Source organism: Thunnus thynnus, chromosome 20 (assembly GCF_963924715.1).
Source record: "Thunnus thynnus chromosome 20, fThuThy2.1, whole genome shotgun sequence".
In the NCBI taxonomy this organism is placed as follows: domain Eukaryota; kingdom Metazoa; phylum Chordata; class Actinopteri; order Scombriformes; family Scombridae; genus Thunnus; species Thunnus thynnus.
Window position 1 is genome coordinate 8,068,900 of NC_089536.1, and position 23,124 is coordinate 8,092,023.

The 23,124-nt window shown below is 41.3% G+C and overlaps 1 protein-coding gene across 6 annotated transcripts in view; it reads right to left on the reverse strand.

Annotated features, from left to right (window-relative positions):
- Positions 1 to 3,626: 3,626 nt before the first annotated feature.
- Positions 3,627 to 23,124, reverse strand: part of sdk2b (sidekick cell adhesion molecule 2b) — a 275,926-nt gene continuing 256,428 nt past the window's right edge. The window contains exons 36-46 of one of the 6 annotated variants that reach the window (XM_067576685.1): positions 22,921 to 23,036; positions 22,312 to 22,498; positions 20,767 to 20,904; positions 20,156 to 20,317; positions 19,938 to 20,063; positions 18,909 to 19,073; positions 18,626 to 18,766; positions 16,755 to 16,914; positions 11,779 to 11,908; positions 6,463 to 6,519; positions 3,627 to 5,867 (exon numbers count right to left, since the gene is read on the reverse strand). In XM_067576685.1, the coding sequence (XP_067432786.1) occupies positions 5,445 to 5,867; positions 6,463 to 6,519; positions 11,779 to 11,908; positions 16,755 to 16,914; positions 18,626 to 18,766; positions 18,909 to 19,073; positions 19,938 to 20,063; positions 20,156 to 20,317; positions 20,767 to 20,904; positions 22,312 to 22,498; positions 22,921 to 23,036 (1,805 nt within the window). In that variant the 3' untranslated portion in view covers positions 3,627 to 5,444. Of the gene's footprint in view, positions 5,868 to 6,462; positions 6,520 to 11,778; positions 11,909 to 16,754; positions 16,915 to 18,625; positions 18,767 to 18,908; positions 19,074 to 19,937; positions 20,064 to 20,155; positions 20,366 to 20,766; positions 20,905 to 22,311; positions 22,499 to 22,920; positions 23,037 to 23,124 lie in introns of all 6 variants that reach the window. The other 5 variants (XM_067576683.1, XM_067576684.1, XM_067576686.1 and 2 more) reach the window with 5 other exon arrangements.

Sequence of the window (23,124 nt, forward strand, 5' to 3'; positions counted from 1 at the left end):
CTGAGTGCAGTGACTTGAGTCACCTTTTGGTTGACTCAACCAGAAGAGACTCCAGCAGTTACTATGCCAAACCAGTAAATAGTCTGACACATAATCCCCCCTGAAGAACCCCAACTTTCTCATTTGTACACCTTTTTGTACAAATTAAACAAATAAAGATAACATATTAGTGAGCTTTAAAGGTGTTGGTAGGTCAATTTTTTTTTAATCTTTTGGACAGGCTAGTTATTTCCTCCTGTTTCCAGTGTTTGTGCTAAACTAAGCTAACGGCCACGTGGCTGTAGATTCATATTTACCATGCAGACATGAGAATGGTATCAACCATCTCATCTGACTCTGGACTAGAAAACCGACATGGGCGTTTCCAAAAATGTCGAACTATTCCCATAACTCTCCCTCTGTAGTTATTTGCTCTCTAAACTGGACTTCTTCATATTTTGGAGTGAATCATTTGAACCAGCAGATGTTGAAAGAGGAAGTCAATGAATGTATTTCACACAAGCACAGTCTGTGAGAATTGGAGATCTGTGTGTTATGGCTTTATTATGTCTCCTGAAATAATTGGTGGACGCTTAAAATTGGATTTGTTTGCATTCATATTGTATGTAGTGGGTTTCTTCCTTAAATTAAAGTATTTATATAATAATCTATACATACATACATATAATAATAGGCAGATTTTAGACTTTAGGTAATATAATAATATGGTAATTTTTAAAAAAGTATGCTAACAACCCCATTCTTTCTCATGATTGCCACAACACACAAACTTTAATACACATGACCATGTAGGCCTAGTACCTGTAACTGGTATTGACCATGAACATAGCCCATAAAGTTCAGTTCAAATTAATGCTCCTCTCATTCATGATTTGTAGCATAAGGGCAAGTGTACTGCAAAGTAGCCCATTACTATAATTAAAGGTCCAGACATATTGATTTATATGATCACTAACTCATAATATCTATGAAGGTAATTAGGGTAGACGTGGTGCCCTTTACAGCAATTATTTTTTGACAATCTCCAAATTGCATTAAAAATGGCCTTTAATTTCACACACACAAAGCAAATTTACGACCTTTGATGCGTAACACATTTAGGTCATGTAGAAATGAGCTTGTGCTTGTCTGGTTACAATACTCATCTGGTCCTCAGGTGTGAACTTCCACTTTTGTTACCCCACTGACGCCCACCTGTCTGTTAAAGCCTCCTTCGGCCACCTGTAAATATCATCAGGTCTTATATTGTTACACGATGGACCAATTAGTGGTGAAGTGTTTTATGGCAGCTCTGTTTGGTTGCCTCAGAACTTCAGTGAGGTTGTGCAGGAACACAAATCTTTGATGACGCATTACCCTGAAGTGGGCCCCTTATTCAGTTATTACTTCCTTGTGTGGCTTTGTCTTATGCGTTATGTAATGCATACAGCCTGGAAAGGCTACAGTAAGAAATTGGGACATGAGATACTTTCTTGTCAACAACAACAAACCAACGCAGGGATAACTCCAAATGGCATAGAAACAATTGTGACCAAATATGACTTCAACAATTTCAGCAATTTATGTCACAATTTCCAGTTGCCTCACATCTCTAATTAAATCTTGCCTGAACCAAACCACATACTGTGGAAAGTAGAGTCTGTCCAAACTGCAAGAAGAGTGAGATTGAAGTTGGCTAGGGCGAATGGACTCGCCAACATGGTTATGAGCACACAGCATCATTTTTGGGTTCTTTATCATAATGCACATTAAGTTAGAAACCAATTTTAGGCATCCACCAAACAGCACATTACAAAGGCATTCGTGAACAGCGCTCAGGGAACATCCCCTTTCTCAAATTAGTATCCTTTCTCCAACTGCCAGTATATCCTCTTCAAATCCCCAAACCACCCTCAGTGAAGCTCACAAATGAGGCAATTAAATTCAGGGTTTCAACTCCTTTGAACTACACCTTCTGTCTGAATCCTTTAATATCCCAACCGTGGGTTCTCAAAGCTCATCAGGGCTATTTAGTACCTTGGGCTCCCTTTTTAACAGGGACCACCAGCTCACTCTTTACTCTGTCATTCATTTCCTGAGGGAGAGAGAAGGAAATGAACATTTCAGCGAGTGAAATACCTTCCTGTCTGTGATTCTTCTGTTGGAGAGAAATTTCCCATGTGTTTTCAAAAAAGGGATTAGCGCTCTGGATGTGCTCGTTCCAATTCCCTGTTCCATCCCATCTAATCTCCTCTCTTCTCATGCCTATGTGTTTAGTAGGTTAGCCCTGGATCAAGTTGACTGTGATCCAATTAGCATCTAACACCATCTGATACTGTACATGTACTTCTGTCATGCATGTATATGTGTGTTAGTTTAGTTCCTATTTTTAAAAAAAACATTTCTGTTCCACCGTTACTAACAGGGGTATCCCTTAACTCCAGGTATCCCTTAATATGATGGGTTGAAAGGTCCAGCAGAGACAGTTTAGTTGGTAAAAGAAGAAATGATGAGCTAGTGAATGATTTTCAAGGAGTGGAGAAAAAAGATGAAAAAGTCAGGAGGGGACATTTGTAACCAAATAACAGGATTTCACAGCATCTGCACTGATCCAATTTATTGATGCCCTTAATAGACCTAAGGTTAAGTAGAATTTCATCAACTAATTGGCCACTGACTAATCCAACACAAACATTTAAACACAGAGCACCGCCGACACGTTATTCACACTAGCATTTTTGCATGTTTTATATTTTCCATATATGTTTTTATGACATGTCACTAAATGTAACATGATTTTTGTTCTGATTTGATTGTGATCAAAGTTGATGTGATAAACATGATATGATATCCTGTGCATGTAAGACTTTCATTGTTTACTTGTTTGCTATGTTCAGACTAAATACTGGTGTGGACATTTTGCTATAATTACCCGTGAGAAGCTGAAATACAAACCAAAAAGTCCAGTTTGTCTAAGTTTGAGGACTAAATGAGACATGTTTGAAGGTTTATCAGATACTAAACCATTGCACTTGTATATTATACTTGCACAATGATACATGTTATATGCTCCAAGGTATTCTATCTGCAATAAACTGTGCATTTGCTCAGCCGTGACATAAGACGTGTTACTTCTTAGCTAAAAGCTTACTGAAAGACAGCAAAATCCACATAAATAATTACGATGCGATGACTTTGTCACATATAGCTGGTTGCTGAGCTTTTAATATAACAAACAGTATTTATATTTAGACTGAATTGATCAAAACAGCTTGACAAGCAACAGACTGGTTTTACTTATAATCCAAGATAACTTAATGTAAAAAAAAATGAATGAATGACATACAGCACTCATTAAAAACTTTGAACTGAAACGTATCAGCAAAGTCATTCTTTTAGTATTTGATTTGCCAACAAAGTTTTTTGACTTGATGATGTTCCATTGCAACAAAATCCAAGATCTAGTCTCTCTAAAATAGTCATATAATTAGAATTTCCACGTCAGCATTAATCACAACTTATCCCCATTCAATTCTCCTTTCTTTCTCTCTTTAGCGGCCTTACTCCAGTTTTATTTAGCCCAGCATTTTCACTCTTCCCCATCTCCCATCTCCCTTGTCCAGTTTGCAATTGAGCACCAGAATCGCTAACATTGAAAAATAATTTATTTCAGAAATGTACTGTGATCATATATTCATTCAGATTCTGCATGATAAGCTTTTGTTGCGTACAATGAAATCACCCCACAGAGAAGAAAATAAGTAGAATGACATTTTTTTCCTTTTTTTTTTTGTTTGTTTTTGGAACTATGGAAACTAGGAACACACCACTGAGTCTTCACTATAGCGTTATGAGTGCACCTGACAGGCGGCTGGATGGCGCCAACTCTCTGTGGCGTTACTCCAGGCAGGTTTACAGTTGCTGCAGGACAATCTCTTTATAACCAGACACACAGTGAATGATCTGTAAAGCTTACTCACGAAAAAGTGTAATCACATGCGCACACACACACGCACACACACACACATTAGCATTTGGGACGATACAGTCACACCTGAATAGTACAGAGTGGTTGATTACACAAAAGGGAAAGAGGTGAGGCAATTCAATGACATCATCTCTTGGCGCAGACTCAGCGCTGCCCCGTGATAGTGGTCAGTGACAGAGAAGAGTTATACCAGCGGGGAAAGAATCAGGAAAAGAAATCCTCTTTGTTTCTTGTCAAAAATCACACTGCTAACATTTGAGCAGGGTAAGCAGCTGTGCCCATTTCAAAGCATTTCAGTAGACATGTGCAGAATGAGACTGATGTGTGTTTATGTGAGCCAGCAAAGGGTGGAAAAAAAAAAAAAAAACATGAGTTGTGTATGCAAATTAATTCACAGCCCACATCTGTCAAGATTAAAAGAAGGCTCTTGTAGCGCGAGGCCAGCCATTACGATGCCACAATCAAGGGCACTGTCAGCAGTTCAGTCACAATTGGTGCCACATATCATAAATGAGTGTTTCTCTATCAAGGCATCGTTGATCCACTGATTACACACTCACAAAAAAAGACTTTTACACTTTCACTTTAACAGATATACACCCATTTCATATATCCGCATGATCCTTCAGGCACAGAACAGTCTTTGACATTCGACCTGCCGTGGCCGAATGTTGTCCGACTTTTCCATGTATTTAGTGTGCTATTGACCAGTGAGCTGTTTCCATGGAAACGTGTGATTGTTGCTCAAATGTCCGCTAAAAACTCTCCTGGCCAACACATTAAAATTTGTTCGATTTGGCATGAATTCAACATCCACGTCTGTCTTTCATCAGTTCCTTTTTTTTTTGTTTGTTTGTTTTTTTACATCCAGTTCATCTTCCCATCATTTCAAACGAAAACGTGTCCTTTCACTTCCACAATATGGCTCCGTCATCTTGTTATATCAGTCTCCATCAATGCAGAGTCCGCACTGACTCGATAGGTACATCTACTATATATATATATTAATATGTGTGTTTTCAAAGATTCTTGTGACTTTGTACAGAATCAAAGAGATTTGAATGTGTTCAAAGAAAAGAAACCGAAAAGGGAGGAATTAAATGATAAGAAAAAGTCATGCAAATAGTTCAAATAGCAAAATAAAACTGAATAGATATTGCAGAGTATTTCATTAACTGGTGAGAGAAATCAAAGTCTACACTGGCACACTTCCACGCATTAGACAAAAAAAAAAAAAAGTGCTCCAAAAAGTCTCATAGTGTTGTTTCGCATGTATCAAGGCTGACCTAAGAAAGATAACATTAACAAAAAAAAAAAAAAAAAAAAGAAAAAGATAAAAGGAAAAGTAATCAAATGAAAGAGAAGCATAAATGACTTGATTCGGTTGACTGCGCTTTATGCAATGCTGTGTTTTTTTTTTTTTCAACACAAGTTGGGTAGATATTTCCAGAAATCTCTATGTCCTTTTCAGCATTTTTCACACAAAGGAGGAGAAGCCAGCAATGGGGGCCCGTGAGCCAGGGGCTAGGCTGCTGGGGGGCCTGTAGAGGGTGCTGTGCTGGCTGGGGGGGTTGGAGCTCTGCTGGGAGGGGGTGGGAGTCCGGCTACCTTTGGGCCTGAACAGGCTGCCTTGGCCCTGGGGTTGTCCCTGGGCCTGCTGAGGCTGGGGGCTAGGTGAACTGAGCTGGGGTGGCAGCGGAGGTAGAGGAGGCAGCGGCGGCGGGGCGCAATGATCCGGGTCGCCTGACTCGGACTCTGTGTAGCTGTAGGCCTGCGCGCGGGATATGCCTTTCTGCTGGCGGCGCCAGGAGTTGTAGTAAGTGGGGTCGCTTATGTAGTGATTGACAAAGGAGTGGGTCTTCTGTCGGTTGGGGTCCACCTCATACTCACTGTCGCTGCCCTGTGAAAGAAAGAAGAAGAAGAAGAGATATTGATTTATGAGGTTAGCATGGGATGATTCTGCAGTGTTTCCATGTGGAGCAGTTAGAGTTGCAGAAGCTATAAATGTAAATGAACATGAAGTTATTGAATTACTCTGAATCATCATCAGTTCAGAATCATCCCTACCTAAACAACATGCACACACACACACACACGCACGCACACACACATACACGCACGCACTTACATTTACAACACATCACAAGTACACACGGACACCAAGAATGATCAAAGATGGTCAAAGCATGATTATGGAAGGATGACTTGTTACTGAAACGTGCATTGTAAACGGACCATCAACACAAGATGGCAAAGGTCAAATTATCTTTAGGATTTAAAGCAATCAGTCACTGGATCATCTATATATATTCAGGATATACGATCTTTGTATCCACACCACACCAGCAAGACGGGGTTAGGTGTTGTATAGCTCATTGTACCACATAAAACCTAGAATGGGAATCAGAGGGAGAGGATTGGATGGGAACTAGCAATAGGAACCAGTCACCTATCGGGCTACAAACATTCAAAGCAGGCAGCCACAGGAACCTCACCAAATGCAGTGGAAGTGTATGTAGACCACCTGTCCCATATGAAAACACCAGCGCCTCCTATGGGTGAACAGAACAATGGGTTTTACAGTACATCACCATAACAGAATGATTAAAATGGCCCAGAAATGACGATGATAATACTAGAAATATGTGTACATAAGGTATGTAATGATCCTTTGTGTCAGTCTGTGTGAATAGTGTGAAAAGCTAACAAAAGGTAGAAAAAAAAGATTCTGCAGTGCATTTTCAAAAGAAAGTGTGATTTTAGGAGCTCATTGAGAGGGAAGTAGAATTGTTGTTCTTTATGTTTCGAGTCAGTTTGAAGTCTGTTAAGCCATCTGTAGAGAAATAACAATAATCCTCCACACATTCTCATCCCTGACCCACTACCTGGATGCAGACTGGGCTGGAAACACTATTGTGTTCAAGTAACATTCCACATGTCAAACAGGAAGCAAAGTGATCATTGAGCGCTCAGTGGGAAATGCTCATGGTCAACTAATCGCCATGAAAGCAAGCTGCCAATTGACCAGCTAGCCTGTTATTAATCACCTGCCTCACAATGAACTATTGTACAGTCAACTTTGCCAAAAATTGTTGCTGGATCATTTCCCAAAGAGGCTGCCTGAAGTATGAATTAGGTGTATTACAAAATCCCTCATATTATCATGTTCTATCTTCTTACACAAGAACATGGGCGCTGGCACGCACTCGGAGGATACGCTCCGGAGCACAGCTCTAATGCTGAATATTGCACAGCACATATGTGATACATATGTCGGTAGGCTCAGATTTCCTCCATGCCTCAACATGGTTCATGTCACCTATGCCAAAACCCCCATATATAAAGGATTTTCCTTTTTTACTTGTCAGTAGAGTTTATAAATGTACAAACATACATTGCTTGTGTTGAATTATAAGGAAAAGGTCCCGCAGTTTTGATCCTTTTTGTTTCTAAACAAAGGAGAGTGATCCCCTCTCCCCCCCCTGCTCTTCCTTTACCACAAATAAATCAAAGGCAGATTTTGTGCACAGAAAAGTTTCCCTCAACATTCGGAAGTTGATCACAATGATCCTACTTTCTTTTTATGTTGTTGTTTCTCTCAATAAGGAGAGTCAGATGCATCATTGGCTGTGTGTGTTTGTGTCCATTTTCTTTAATGCTGTTACCTAGCTTTAAACACTTAAGGCCAGCTAGCGTTGAAAAGCATTCCCATCATGCCATCGCGTTTAGCAACACAACAACACAATAACAAGATCCATTCACAGTGGACCAACAAGGCATGCTGAGCCACTTCAAGTGGTATTACCTCACTCTGAAAGAATTAACACTGCATTGAGAGATGAAACACCACACAAAGCATGGTTGTGTGTGTTTGAGTGTGTGTGTGTGTGTGTGTGTGTGTGTAGAAGTGGGAAAAGACTGAGTGCAGACCAAGTGTTGACAAAGTGAATTGCGTCCTATTCCTGCGGCTGTGGAGTGTGTGCAACAGATGTTCTGACTCTTGAAATCATCTACATACAAGTATACTCTAATCCACTCATGCCTCCTTTTGCTTTTGGTTCAACAGCAGACTAAAAACAGAAATAACTCAAGGATCCAGTTGAGGAACCTACAGCGGAGACAGAGATGCTTGAAATTTTGCCTCTGGGGCAACACAGCCTGTGACACAGCTCCTTACTTCAACTCATTACAAGCTAATTACTAGAGCTGAATGCTGTGAAAGAAATAGACTTTAGGCATGAAATGCAGCATTGCACCTCAGCCTCAAGGGAAACCACCATCTTATTTATGCAAGGATATGTGTAAGACAGACACATACCAGCCCGCGAGTGTCAATTATTAAACATGTTTTCATCATTATGATGTTAAATTAGGCAGAGAGAGAGATTAAGAAATCGGTCCAATTAACTGTGGAAACCTCTTGACAGTTTATTTTATAATCAGCATAATAAAGTTTTCCTGTATTCCTGTTTATAATCGCTGACAACTTAGGAGGGAAAACAATGTGAGAGATGGAAAAAAGGGGAAAATCAGACAGTGGAAGTGCTTCAAATATGGGTAAAAATGTCTTGCAGTATTTGTTGGAGATAATTTGATCATTATTGGCAAATAAACGTGTTGAGACAAACTATCTGAAAGAACTTTGACCTTTGACCTCAGCCTGGAAAGAGTTCAGCTGAAAATGCCATATGCTGTCATCTCCTATTCTTTTTTTTTCCTCTGCATTGGTGCCTCAAGTTGCTCCACAAAGCACTTCATGATTAACCAAGTGTTAAAATGCTTTGTAAATAACTATAAATCATACTATGGTTTATATGATGGCATGAGACTGGAACAACAATCTCCCGGCTAGCTGGGTCCCCATCCCCCCCCCACAATTGATGCATACCCTAATACCACAGAGTGGGTCAGTCCTTTGTCCTCCGGTTATGGATTATTGCAGAAAGGAGGGGGAGAAAAGGGGGGGGCTTGTCTATGTCACTCTCATTGATGAAGTGAACACAGTGGGGGTCTCCAGAAACAAAGACAATAACACTATATGTGGGTCTGGAGGGGGATTAAAAAGTCCCAACATTTTCACAGTATGAACATTTTTGTACTGTCTTAAGCAGTTTCTGTGTAGAAGGGAGAAAAAAAAAATAGAAACAGGAAGATGCAGCTGTGTTTTTGGCGTCCTGAAATTCCTGTTACATCCAAATGAAGTTGATTTTGTCATCATTAAAACAGGGATGTAGGGCCTCCTTAGCAGCTCCTATCCCTATCCCTACCACTAATGTATGTTGCGTCATCAGAACAATTATAATCAAAAGGGATTTGAGATTTTGTGGGGAATTAGTGCTGTCCCAGACTGGTGGACTATAATGACGGTAAGCATGTGTGCTCATTATGTTTCTCGACTCATTTTTTTGGGGGGGGGGTGGAACGTTTCCTTTAATTCGTCACCCCTCTTTAGTTTAAGGGACTGCATGAGTTTGTGGCTAGCTTTCATCTCACTCCTTTCACCCACCGTCGCCGGTCTCTCTCCTCTACCCTGTAGTAGCGTATGAATCGATGCCATAAAATTATTAAAAAACAAAATCTAATTTATTCATGGTCATGACTTTTCCCTTTCTTGTAGGCTGTGACATCATACTTCAGGCCGGGTCAGTCAAAACAAAGCGGTGCGTTGTCACTAGAGACAATCCAAACATTACAGACAGTATTCTCAGTTGAGCCTCAGCCAAAAAAAGCTACAGTAGCCAAAAAGACAGGGAGGGTAAGGGTGGAGAAAGAGAGAGATAGACAGAGAGAGAGAGAGAGAGAGAGAGCATGCGAGAAGAGAAAGCAGACATTTTCATTTCTCTCCCACGGAATGCCACTCTGCAGAGAGTATAATCTACTATCTTATCTCTGACTCAGAGATGAGATCATCTGTCTTCGACTGGCTTCAGCCTCATATGACAGACAAAGACAACCTTGGTAAATGAGAAAGCCTGTATTATAAAGAAAGAAAAGTCAATGGGTCTCTACCTGCAGGGGAGCACAGCAGTAATGGTGGCCTTGTTGCCTTGCCAAGTCAATGTTAGCTTCGCCCAAATCCCCTCTTGAGGAGGAGTACAATAGTCAACTTATACCTGCTGGTGGAGGCCCCAGGGATTAAAGAGGACAGACAGCACAATGTCATACTGATAGCTTGAAGTTATCTGCTCAATAAAACTTCAAAGAGCATTCCTGGATTTCTCTGAAGCACCATTGGGTGCTGATATGGTGGCCTGTCAGGGGTATGGCAGCGGAACCCTGGGCTAACAGGCACGGCTCTGTGTGTTTTAGCCCATCAAAGCCAAAGGCTGAATGTGCAGTGTGGCATCAGGCAGGCGTCGTCATCTCAGGCTGAAGGGGGGGGGGCAGTCACTGCATTAGGGCCATGTTTGACAATGCACAAGTGCGAACGGTAGATATGTCAGACAGGTGATGAAATGTCGAAATGCTTCATTTGAGAGGATGTTATCATGCTGCGAAAGGTCCTGTCTGTAGCGATTCATTGTAGGGAGATTTTCATTTGATCTGGAAATAGGACTTAGGTGCCGATAAGACCAGGTGAGGAGAGATTTTTGGCTGTGGCACTGACACCGGGGACGTTTTTAGCTAAGAGATGTTCCGAGATAGTTTGGGAAATGCCTAGAGTAAAGAATTCCTAGATGAAAGAAAACACTGAAGGAAGGCTGAAACCGAGGAGATTCGGGACCACTTCCCCCCCCGATGCTTTCATCTGACTATGATCAAAACCAGACTGCGGACCGCAAAGATGTTTCACAGAGAGCTAGGGAATTGGGTGACATAAACAAAAACAGAAAAAAAACATATGCATATAAGACATCTGGGACAAAATTATTCAGATCAAAGAACAGGGGTGAATAAAACCCTGAAATGAAAAAGACAACAGTGAGGGAATCAGACACATGAGGGTGAGCGGCACACAGACTGATCAATGGAAAGATAGAGACAGACGGAGTGAAAGGCACAATTCATCGATTAAACTCACTTACTGGGCAAAAGCAGTTTGGCTCGGCACATGGAAAAGGCCACGAGTTAAAAGACATTCTAGCGATAGTTTTTAGTCTTTTATCAGTCTTGATAGTATCTGTTTAGACAGAAAATACTTTCAAATACATTCAAAATACGTTAAAAACTATCATTTCTGACTGCTCACAATGCTTATAAGGCTAGGCTCTGCTGCAGAAGAAGAGCCACAGTAATAAAGCCAATACAGTATTCAGTGGTTTTCCTCATGAGATGATTTTTACTGACCTGACTGACTGAATCCAGTAGGAAAGTTGGATAGGCTGCCTGGCCTGAGCAGCAAATTCCAATACGTAACTAGCTCTAAAATAAATTTTGTAGAGTGCATCTGCGCTCGCCGTCTTACATAACAAGTGCTGTGGCTGAGTGCAGTGGCCTGGATCTCAGGTGGATGTTCTCAGAGTGACATTCTCCACAGGTCACTGCCTGGTCTGAAAACTGCTTTGCCGCCAGTGTTCAGAGTCATTAATCTCTCATCTCTCCTTGTGCATTACTGTAGCTATATCTTATGAGCTCTGCAGGCCAAACGCATTCAGGTGAATGACAGAGAAAGGACACCATATTATGAACTGACACAACACACGGTACAGCCAACAATGCAAAGCCGAATTCCTGAGGTATTCAAGGAGATGACAGTGTGAGCACATCGACGAATATATAACATATACACACTTTATGCAGACAGATAGTGAGCTTTTTACATAGAGAAACCATACACGATGGAGTATAAACTACAGATGTTGCTACTGCACCTGTGAGTCTGAGATTTCTGAGGGTTTCTCAGTCAGGCTGCTGCTCTCTGCAGGGATCAGGTCGTTGTACTTTGTGCTGACGTCCTCGTCTGAATAGTGGAGACTGCCTGGGCTGGGCCTGGGAGGAGACCTGGGTAAAGGATAAAGGCAAACAATCAGAATAATTCAGATGGTTACTCTCCTTCACTACAGAATTTTATCGACCCGTACATCATTTAGACATTTCATAACCCTTAAAAATCTAAGGATGGGGTCTTATATTCATAGTTCATAGATCAGTAATAATAACATAAACATAATTGCTAAGATTTGGGGTGGGGAGGTTAAACAAACTGCCAGGTTATCCAAATGTATTTAGAAGAAAATGTTTACCATACTGTTTGTTGTAAACATCCATCACAGATTACAGACTAACTTGCTATTTCAACTTTAACCTTCCTATAACGGTGCATGCACAATTTCCTTCTGCAATTATTACAGCATTTCAGGAGCGCTCTCTTTCAGTTTTAGCTTTAGATAAAGTAGTTTAGATCATCTGGGTAAACTGTTGAGCTGGCTAAATGTGTCCCTGTGGTCTCGGATGTCCATGCAATCACAACATCCTCAGTTCAATTCCAGCAGGGTACGTTTGTTGGATGCTATACCCATCTTCTAACTACTATTAGAGAGAGTATTAGAGAGAACTATTAGAGACAAAGGCCAAAACTTAGCAAATCACACTCATGTTGTCATAATTATACTTTTCAAATCGCAAGATCTTCCGTATTTAATCAAGAAAACAAGCAGATTCTGATAAACAGGCAAATTAAGCCGTGCAATAACTCTAGGCTTATCTCAATTTCCCCAAATATCTGAGGAGCAAAAGTGAACACTTCCTTTGAAGCTCACATGTATCACTGTCGGTCTGTGCAGCTTGATGAGAATCATGGGACACTCATGAGATGGTTGCCTACAGTCAGTGTCTCCTGAAATGAATAATTCCTCCTGATTCACTCCTCACTGTGGGCTGAAGGAATGTCAAACCACTGGGCCCTTGTGACTAAATTATAAACTGAACTCTTGCGGCGCTCAAGGGGTCATCAAACAAATGGCAGCCTCAGGCTTTGCTCTCTGGCAAATGTTATCACAGCCTGCATGAATGATTGCATGGATTAAACTGTCAGTGGCATGCTGCAGCGATCAAATATGCCACTGAGGTGTACGTTTAAAGAGCGTAAGTGATGGAACTGAGCAAAGGGAAGGTCCTTGAAGGGAGTGCGAAGTGAGAATAAGGTCAAAGCGAAGCGTTAAGTGAACCTGAAAGCTAAAAGAGAAAGTCTAAAGAAAGATAAAATACTGGAAAAACATTTCCTAAAATGGTGAGCTCTAGTCAGGGGTTCTTTAAGTAAATATGAGAGGAAGAAAGGCTCTTGTGCCTAAGCTCCTCCGTACTTTCCACTGTCCTGCTAAACAAACACCCATCTGTTTCTGCTGATTGGTGCTGGTTTGGCTGAGACTACTGGGACATACTGACTCCTGTTGACTTTCCAGGCCACAGTATCAGCCGCCAGTTGTTGCCAGCGGAGCTGCCGCAGCACACACAGCCGCTTTACACGTCAAAACCGCATTTGCATAAGTATTTTCCAAATAAATATATTTTGAAAGCATCTCAAAAATGTTGTGGGCAAATTCCAACAGTTTTCACAGGGGTGGTATTTTGACTGTGGTGTGGACAAAATGGAAAATCTCCACAGGGAAATCACAAAGCAATCTGTAATTAAATTACACTTGATGAGTTATATCAAACTAGATTAGAGTTAATTCATTTAAGAGCTATTGATGTACAATGTATTACAGTTTGGCTAATTGTGTGATATCCAGACTTTCTCTGTTTATGTGCATGTCTGAGGATGTTTATCAGAGTTTGAGTGTCTCAGTCTGTGCAGACATTTTATCTGGCTTTGCTGACAACTTAAAATTTGGACACTCCTCCTTTTTCTGATAGAGATGCAGTACACTCACCACTAAGGATACAACCCTCATGTGAAACAGATTAGATCTCCCTGTTCTGTGTCTACCAGCATAACCAGGAGTAAAATTTAATGCATTATTGAAAACTCACAAAGCATAATTTAACTGGGCAATTCCAGTAAACAACATCATATTAAACACATTACAGCTGCAGTGAATAATTAGTCTCAATGTGTGCTAATCTCCTACTTTACATTACACAAATCAGATTTACTCTTTAAAATGCCAATTATAATAATTTCCCAGGACATGACGGCTGTTAAAAAGAACAAACTGTAGTAAATCAAAAATGTAGAACGTGATACTGATGAATGAAAAGACATTTGTACGGGCACACATACACCGAAACAACAGCTTCACACTTATGGAAAGAGTATGTATGGAAGATACAGATGATGTGAATAAGTATGTGTATATATGTGTATATATTCCATTTAAATGCTTGCGGGGTTTCACTGTATTTTTCTTTTTTTTATTAATTTAACTTTTCTTGTTCTACTCTTTTACAATCATTTTCTTTTAATGATTAGAGTTCACACTACTATACCTAGACTGTTAAAACATGATGAATTGGGGGGTTGTGATGATAGTAATGGCATCATTAATGAAGTAAATGAATGATCATAAAGCATAAAAAAAGTTAGACATGTTTTAATAGCTGTTGAGTCATTTTCTTCTGCTTGATTAATTAATTAATTAATTAATTGGATAAATGTTTAAGCATTAAAACACATTTTTGAATACTCTGTTGTTGTTGTCTTATCTAAAACCTCTCAGATTATACTTGCAGCAAGATAAAAAACAACGGCATTTATGAGCTGTCTTGCCATCAACACCTGAGTGAAAGTGCGGAATGACTTTTTCAATAATTGCAGAGAAAAATTTTTTTTTTTTCTAAGATTCAGTCCAGCTCAGAAAACTTCACAACAAAGTCTTAATCACATTTCTGAAGTACTATCTCCACTTATTCTCAAGAGGACTCTGCACTGTAACCTTTATCAACTTGCATTCCTCAGCAGTCCTTGCAGCGAGCCCCCTTTGTAACACAACCGAACAAAGAGCTGGAGCCGATGTGAAGAAATGCTATTGTGAGCCTACAGGGACATTATGATAAACTGCCTGTTTAAAAACATAGAGGAAGCTCAGCCCACTTTCACCCCTTCTCCTTGACTCTCACACACTGTTGAGTGAGGCGTAAATTATTTATCAGCTCTCTCACTAGGATAGAGAAGGGTCCACTTAATCCTCTCGCAGCAAAATCCAGTCAGCGGCACATCGGGTAAGAAATGAGAACCAGGGGGTGAAATCAAATCTGCCCCCGGTCTTTACTCATTACCAGGCTCTCCTTTTGCTACAATCGCCTGTAGGGACTCATTAACATGTCTGAAGTGTTCAAGAGCTTTGTCACTCAAGAGTGTTTAAAACCATGTTAATCTACACTACATTACTTCACCAAGACCTCCTTAAACCCCAAACCAGTTTGTCAAAGTGGGTTTCAAACTAGGGGAATGTTACAATGCCACAAAGACACAATAATGATGCTGTTAATCCTTCCCTCTTTGTCATAACAGCAGTAAAACATTGACCTTCTGGATGTTAGACCTCAGACTCAAAATATGCAGTCGGGCTTCTTTGAATGACTCCAAGTAGAAGTTTATATGCTGTCGGAGTGGATTTAAAGTGTTGTCTTACATAAACTGTAACAGCATATAATAATTTAACAGAACCAGTTATGTGCTGTGGAACAGATAGAGTATGAAAGTGTTACTATTTCAGCAAAATGCAGAGTCAAAGCCAGCTTTCTTCAATCGTTGCAAATAATTCTTAGTATTAGCTTTAATCTCCTTACAGTGCTACGGGCATATTGACAGTTTAAGTAGTGACACATTAAGTTGTCAGTCACTAAAAGAGAGCCGCACTGACTTTCTTGTGATGGTGATTGAATCTACTTTAGTGCATTTTCCCCCCTTTGTGTTAATCTCTGGACAAATGGCATTTGCTGTCTGACACAGCTCTGAATTAGAACAAATACAACGGGATTAATAAAGCGTTTGATTTCTGATCCTGGTATAAGGCAGAGGACTTTATCCCGTGTTTGGTATTCTGAGAGCGGAGATCAAGATGTGGCATTAATGTATAATCGGACGCTCAGGTGTTGGGATTTTGGGTCCTCTGCTATGGGCTGAGTTCAAAGAGTGCTGATTCTGAAAGTACATCTGTGCATTCTTTCACTCCAAGGCTCTGCCTTCAAGCCAGACAGAGACATAATAGGAAGCTGCCTGGAAGCTCCTCAAAGACCTGGGCCTTCTTTGATCTGTCCTCAAGGTCACACTCACATGCACACGTACAGATGCGCACACCCAAACAACTCTCACGTCCATTCTCACGTGTACGTACACAAAACAATGTACTTTTCGCGTCATGGACGTGCGGATTCATGCGCACGCAGAGGAGGCTAATCCCCTTCTTCGAGTGCACCTGTCACCTAATGATATGATATCCATATGAAATAAAGTCACTGCCGACACGCCTCTTCAAATCTTTCAACTGTCCTCAACAACATGACTGCGGCTGTCTCTAAAAGCATCTTTTACCTAAACAGGTACTAACGATCTTATGCAAAGTGTACCCTCGGATCCAAAATTGGACTCATGACTCAGTCCCTGCGGCGCTCTCAGCCCAGGTGTCAGTCAGAATGATTGGCTTTAAACAAGGTCATGTTCTCAGCATGCTGCATGTCTTACAGCTGGAGATTCACTAAAATACAGAAGCTCGTTAAAAGAAAATCAGCAACGAGTCTGTTTATATGCCACTTTTAAATAGCAGGGAGGGAGGATTTAAGTCCAAGTTATCAGGGGGAGAGTAATTTAAATTAATTTACACTCTAAATTAAGTTTTGTCTGGTACAAACATTTGCACTTTACATTGTCTGTTGTATATAAGCTGTGAGTATGTTGATCACTGACCTGGTGTAGACGCCGTTCTTGCGACAGAAAGAGTTTTTCACAGACAGCCGTCGGTTGTTGAGCTCCAGAGCGGGGAAACGGCCTTCGTCCAGGCTGACCATGTCTCCGTGGGTGAGGGCGTTACAGTTGGAGTTGTTACCTGGACACACGTACAGAGACACTGTGTGACCACAGGCCAGACAGACAGACAGGTTAGTGTCTGGGAGGCTGAGTGGAACCGATCAATGGTTTGATCAGTGAGTGAGTGAGTGAGTGAGTAAAGTTATGAATTAAAGGGTGAAAAATAGACAAATGAATGAATAGCAATGTTGTTATATAAGCATGTATGCGTGCACCATTGAAAGAAGAAAAGAATGAGTGAATCATTTCTTAGAAAGACCGTGGTTATAGAGATGTTGTTATGTCTCGAGGTATATCTCAAGATCTCGAGGACAAGTACAAGTCTGCATAATCAAGTTCCGAGTCAATTGCAAGCCTTTCAAGTCCCAAAATGCTGACTATTAAAATAACATGGCATCGGAACATTTTCCATTTAAAGCTGTATTAATAGTGTTTGTTACATAGCTTTAATACACAGGCCTAATACACATTTAAGGTGTGTGGTAATGTGGTAATGTGGTAATGTGGTAATGTGTGGTCTGCCTGTTGCTGTCCTATTTATTTTCCATGACTTTACCAAGTCAAAACTAAGTCAAGTTATGTCTACAGGGAATCGAGTAAGCTCTCAATTCCTCATTTTTCATGACTTCAGTCTAACTTTAGAGCCACTCTTCAAAGAAGTGAACTTTCACATTGAGGTCAATAAGATGAATGTGATGGAAATAATATAAACATGAGTCTGAAGCAATCAGGATGGTTAAAGATACTGAGAGATAGACGTCCATAGATACGGATGGCGATGGAAAATTTTACAGTATAGGTGTAATGACAAAGGTCATGAATGCATGAGTACAAATGACAAATCTGTAGGAAAACTTGACCTGCAAAATACACCAGAATATGATATATGAGCGTGCCTCTCTGTGCAAACACTGTCTGAGGATCACGCATGAATGGGCAATAACACAATTTTTTTGCCTCGACTCTAAGTGTCCCTCAGGATTGATCAAACGGCTCACACTGTAAACTGAGAGTGACAGGCCTGCCATGCTGCTCTATACTAGATTAATGTTAGGAGGGGCTGTTGCATGCCATGTTATAGGTTAAAAACACTTTCAACTATCCTAAGACTTATGGGGGACCAGAGCAAGGCCGGGACCTCCGCGGTTGCTCCAGGGCTACTTGAGGTCAATTGGTGGTTATGCAAACACACAGAAAAAGAAAAACCACTGGGTAGGTCCAGCGGCCCGGGCCAGATTCCTAGAGGGGGATATGGAGGCTTTGAGAGCGTCTTTGTGCTGGAGTGAGAAGGAACCTCTTGTTTTTCCTCTGTCAGTCAGAAAGATGGGCAATGACCCGTAGGGACCCCCTACCCTCCCCTGCCTGGCAGCTAAACAGCCATGGCAGAATTGCTGAGCTGAGGGAAATACCCGCTGATGTCAGAGCTCCGCTGAATGGACAAGTATGGCCCCTACTCCTGCTTCCCTACGTCTCTCCTTCGCTGCCTTTTTGTTCCCCCGCTACTCGGTCAATTATCTGATTCATTCCCAATCAGTAGAACTTTCCCTTTTTTATATTACCCTCCTCCAAAAATAGTTCACTGCTCAGTGTTTCAAAACTGCAAATCATTAAATCCCCTTATAATATGTTACTGTTTTATGAGAAAAAGTCATCAGATTCTTGGCCTTCCATACCACTGGCTTAGAAGCAGTGGTAGGAGGTTTCAATTAAAGTTAAATGCTCCATTTCATTGTGCAATTGTGTGCACTCACCTGATTCGGACTTCTTGGCGTACTTCTTGCTCTGTCCTCTGATAATGAGAATGAAAACCAGCAGCAGGATGAAGATGAGCCCCACCAGAGCCACCACAACCAGGAACCACCACTCCTCATAGAAAGGTGCCACTTTTTGAGCTGGATAAATTACAAAAAAAAAATGGAATTTATGTTTGTAAGACTCAACTGGCCACAATTTTGTGATGTCTGATTAATTATAGGGAATTTAATTTAGTCTGTAAATGACTCTGGTTTATATAAAAAATACAGGAAAACTCACCAGATATAGAAGGAGAGGGTAGACTTGGAGAGCCATAGCCGTAATCGTTCACTCCTATTACCCGGAAGTCATAACTGACACCTTGCTTCAGAATATCCATGTTGAATGTGTGCGATGTCACTTCTTTCGGGATGTCCTTGATTAGGATATCCCACAATCCCTCATCTGTAATGGAGTTAAGGTTATAATTTTGGGTGAGAGGAGACTATGAAACTTGTACAACATTTGAACAATATCAATATGTCATTGTTAACAGGTTGTTTGTTTGATCTGCTCCGGTCTAGCTGGCAGCTCCCGGGGTAATTCATAATTCTTATAAATATTACACAATCCATCAATTTCACTGGTCTCGTAAAATTTGCAGCAACCAAATCCACATCATAAATAGTGGTGCAGCCATATTTCAGATGAAGAAATGTTTGATGGCTTGCTGCTTGCTTTGGAGATCCTGCCAGAGACCATTTATTACACATTGCTGCTTGTAAACATCAATGTAAGTTTGACTTTTTTAATGGGGTACACAAACATAAACAAGCTCCAGAGTTCATCTGTCATGCTGCTGAACTTTGGCAAAAGTTAGAAAAAGCTGATGTAATTCAACTTGTAGACAAAAACAAGTCATCAAGTAATATGATACTGCAGAGATTTATGGCCCTCTTCAGCATCCCCTTGGCATTAAGCGACGCCATACATTATCAACAACAGTGCTGCTAACCCTCCTTAAAATCTAGGGCTAGGTAACCCCCCACAATTTCCACTCACATATGGTGAAACACAGCCCTCCCTGTGAGTCTTCTACCATCCATCACCCTCCTAACCCTGGCAGGGACTGTCAATCACAACTGCAACCGGATGCCAATTGTCTCAACTGCAGCGCCACGATCAATAACCCATTAAAATACCAGTGACACAGACGCTGGGGCAGCAGATGTTGACACTTTACACCGCTTTCCTTAATCAAACTATCAAGAAGCCTAACATAAGGCTAGGTTTACTAATTCATGAGGAGAACGCAGCTCAAGCACCCACCTGAAGGTCTGGCTTCGATAACGTAGCGCGTGATGGGAGCGCGTCCTGGGTCCCCGCTGGTCCAGTGGATGGTCAGCGCCGCACCATAGCGTGTGATAAAAGGCTCTCCTGGGGGCCCCGGGGCTCCTATAGGATAATAATAAAGTATTTAAGTGAAGCATTTAAAATGACAAATCAAAAGCATCTGAATTTTCATAAAAAAACATCGCTTCCACTACCTTCTCCCGGGCCGGTGGTGATGTTGGCCTCCACCTCGGGCCCGTAGATGAAGGTCTTAGCCCGGATGCGGAAGTTGTAAGTGATGCCATCAACCAGGTCTTTGAGTTTCAACCAGAGGGGGCCGCTTCCCTTCACGTCCACCATCACTGTCTTACTGACGCCTGGGGGGGAGGGGGAGTGAAGACAGTCGGCACAGGCCACTGAAGACTCTAGACAAACACACCACATTTAGAGCAGGTCTTATACAGGCCAGGCAAGGTGGGAAAACACTCGAGACAAGTGAACACACAGACACACACATACGCAGTAATGGAATTAGTAGAGGGACACATGTTGGCATTTTGGCATTACAGTCGTGTATTATTTGTGATGATAGCAGAAGAGTGTCAGAAAGGAGTACAGTGACATATGAGCTGTTAAGGTGATGGTTAGCTTATAGCTCAAGAAAAATGCACCCCACAAGACAGATTCCAACCGGCCAAATTGATCTAAACAATAGTTAACAATCCTACACCCATTCGAATTTGTTATCCCAAAAGATCTTGTAGTGTGCATCAAGCTTTTATGAAGCTAGCAAGGAAATGTGTTATGGATAAGAATGAGGGTTTACCATCTACAGGTGTGCAGGGTTCATAGATCAGACGGTAGCCTTCAATGATGCCGTTAGGGAAGGTGGGCTCGCCCCAGGACACGTTGACCGAGGTGGTGGTCAGCTCACTGAAGTGGATGAAGCTGGGAGCGCTTGGAGCTGAAACATAGAAGGGTAAGGGGTCAATATACTTGGTATGTGGAAGGGATTTTTATTTCAGCTGCTTGGAAGGTTTTCCAATGGCAAACTAACATGTGGCGGTAACAATAGATGCCTACGTGTGTGGGAAGCTAGGTAAACTAAGATGTATCTGTGAGAGAGAGGGCTCCTAGAGATACCAGAGGTAAAAAACAGTCATATGACTGGTAAGGGTTATTTTAGTATTGGTATTAGCCTACATAATACATCTTTGTGTGTTTTAAAAATTGAAGAAGCTATTACTTTTCTTCCTTGTATTTGATACATGTCAGTATATAGCATACATCTGCAGATCTAAACTGCTGCTGTTGTTACTTTTCTTTATGCAGGTCCATTGCTGGCACTGCAGCTCAGCAAAACGGATGACATTTGTTGAGCCTGGTTTTGTGTGTGTCCTTGCTCACCAGTTGAAATGCTTTGAACATCACAAAAATGTGCAACACCACATTTTTTTTGCTATACTGCGCACAGGTTAAAAAGCCTAGATATCACTTCAAAATACTATCTTGACCCGGGTCATATTAATTCACATCCACAATGACCAGCCTGACTCAGCCTCCAGGCTGCATTACAGTTGAGTGAACTTGTGACACCACTGTGCTTGTAACACAGTCTGCCCTGTTGTCTTTAAACTTGTTGAGCAGGAGTCGAGATGCTTGCAAAACACAAAGCTCCTTTGTCTACTGAAAAGATGGGATAACTATCTCAGCAGCGCTCCTCCCTCCTCCTCCCCCTTCCGTCTTGTCATCTGTTTCCTCCTCTCATGACAGTGACCCATGAGGAAGAGTTCACCTCTTCCTTTTCTCCTTCCTGCCACATAAATGATTAAAATATACAAAATTATGAAAATACCTTCCTTTACACCGAGGTCTTAGGATATAAATAAATAATTGGTGTAAATGTTTAGACATGGCGTGTCTGTAGAGAGAACGTTTGCTCCGAGAAGTTTCACACCATCTACTTTTCAGACAAAACAGCAGATTCAGATTCAGGGGATGACTTCAGAGTGGGGTTGCTGATTAGAAGCGTATGCTCAGTGTGTGGTTCCGCTAACATCGTTTGGCATGCTGACAGCAACTATTAGCATCATCCTCACATAAAATTCTTTCCTCATGGATGACTCATCCACTTTTAGAAAACTCTCCGGGTTCCCCAAACTAACATCAGCACCACAAACACATAAATATGACAAACGAATGAACACAGCTGTGCATGCTCTAATTAATCCGCTTTGGTCTTGTTGTTCTGTTACCTCATTGCTTCTTTTTCTCAGTACCTCTCCATCAAGTGTTCATTCATTACATACAGGCATATTTGCATTCAGTCATGCTTTTATAGGGAGTGAATCATTTGAAATTCGAAATGTACCTGCTTGCTGAGTGCGACCCCTCGTCGCGGGGCTGCGGGGTCCGTCCCCAGCAGCATTGAAGGGGGCTACACTGATCATGTACGTGGTGTAACCAGTCAGGTTCTTCAGCTTCACTCCTCCTTCAGGCATGAACAAAGTCCGCAGCCTCTCTGTCTCATTCTTACGCTGGAACTCCCAGAAGTAAACCTACAAGGAATAAGAAAGGCATAAATAAATATTAATGTATGTCTACAGAAGCTGCTCAGGGAATATATAACTTCTGCTACTATAAAACTCAATCACATATCAAACTCCCTAAACGATAGAAATGCAATTTCATATTATTCCCTGTAAATGTTTTGTGGTTTTATTTGCTAAGCCTTTCATTTCAAACCCCTCTGGAAAACTGTGCCAAAAGTGTAAAAATGTGCATCTAGTGGCAATTAACATCAAATAATAGTAATCTCCTATGAATCACAAACACATTTAAATATTTGTATAATGATGAAAACAGAACACGATACTGCTGCGCTATTGAAAAGTGATTTTCAATAATGCAACAATATTCAGATGTTAATGTAAAACATTTTGCTCCTGGGCCTAGTAAGGCACTGTCAATGTTTGCTGACCTTGTAGCCCTGGATGTCTCCATTCTGAGCGTCTACAGGAGGAGGTTCCCACGTCACATCCAGCTGGGTGGCTGTTGCGGACTGAATGACCACATTCTGGGGTGGGGCTGTGGGTACTGTCGAGGGCCATCACACAAATTAACCATATATTTAAAGTCAAGGACGTTTTTATCTGCACGATACTATGTGTTTATCGTAGCTTCT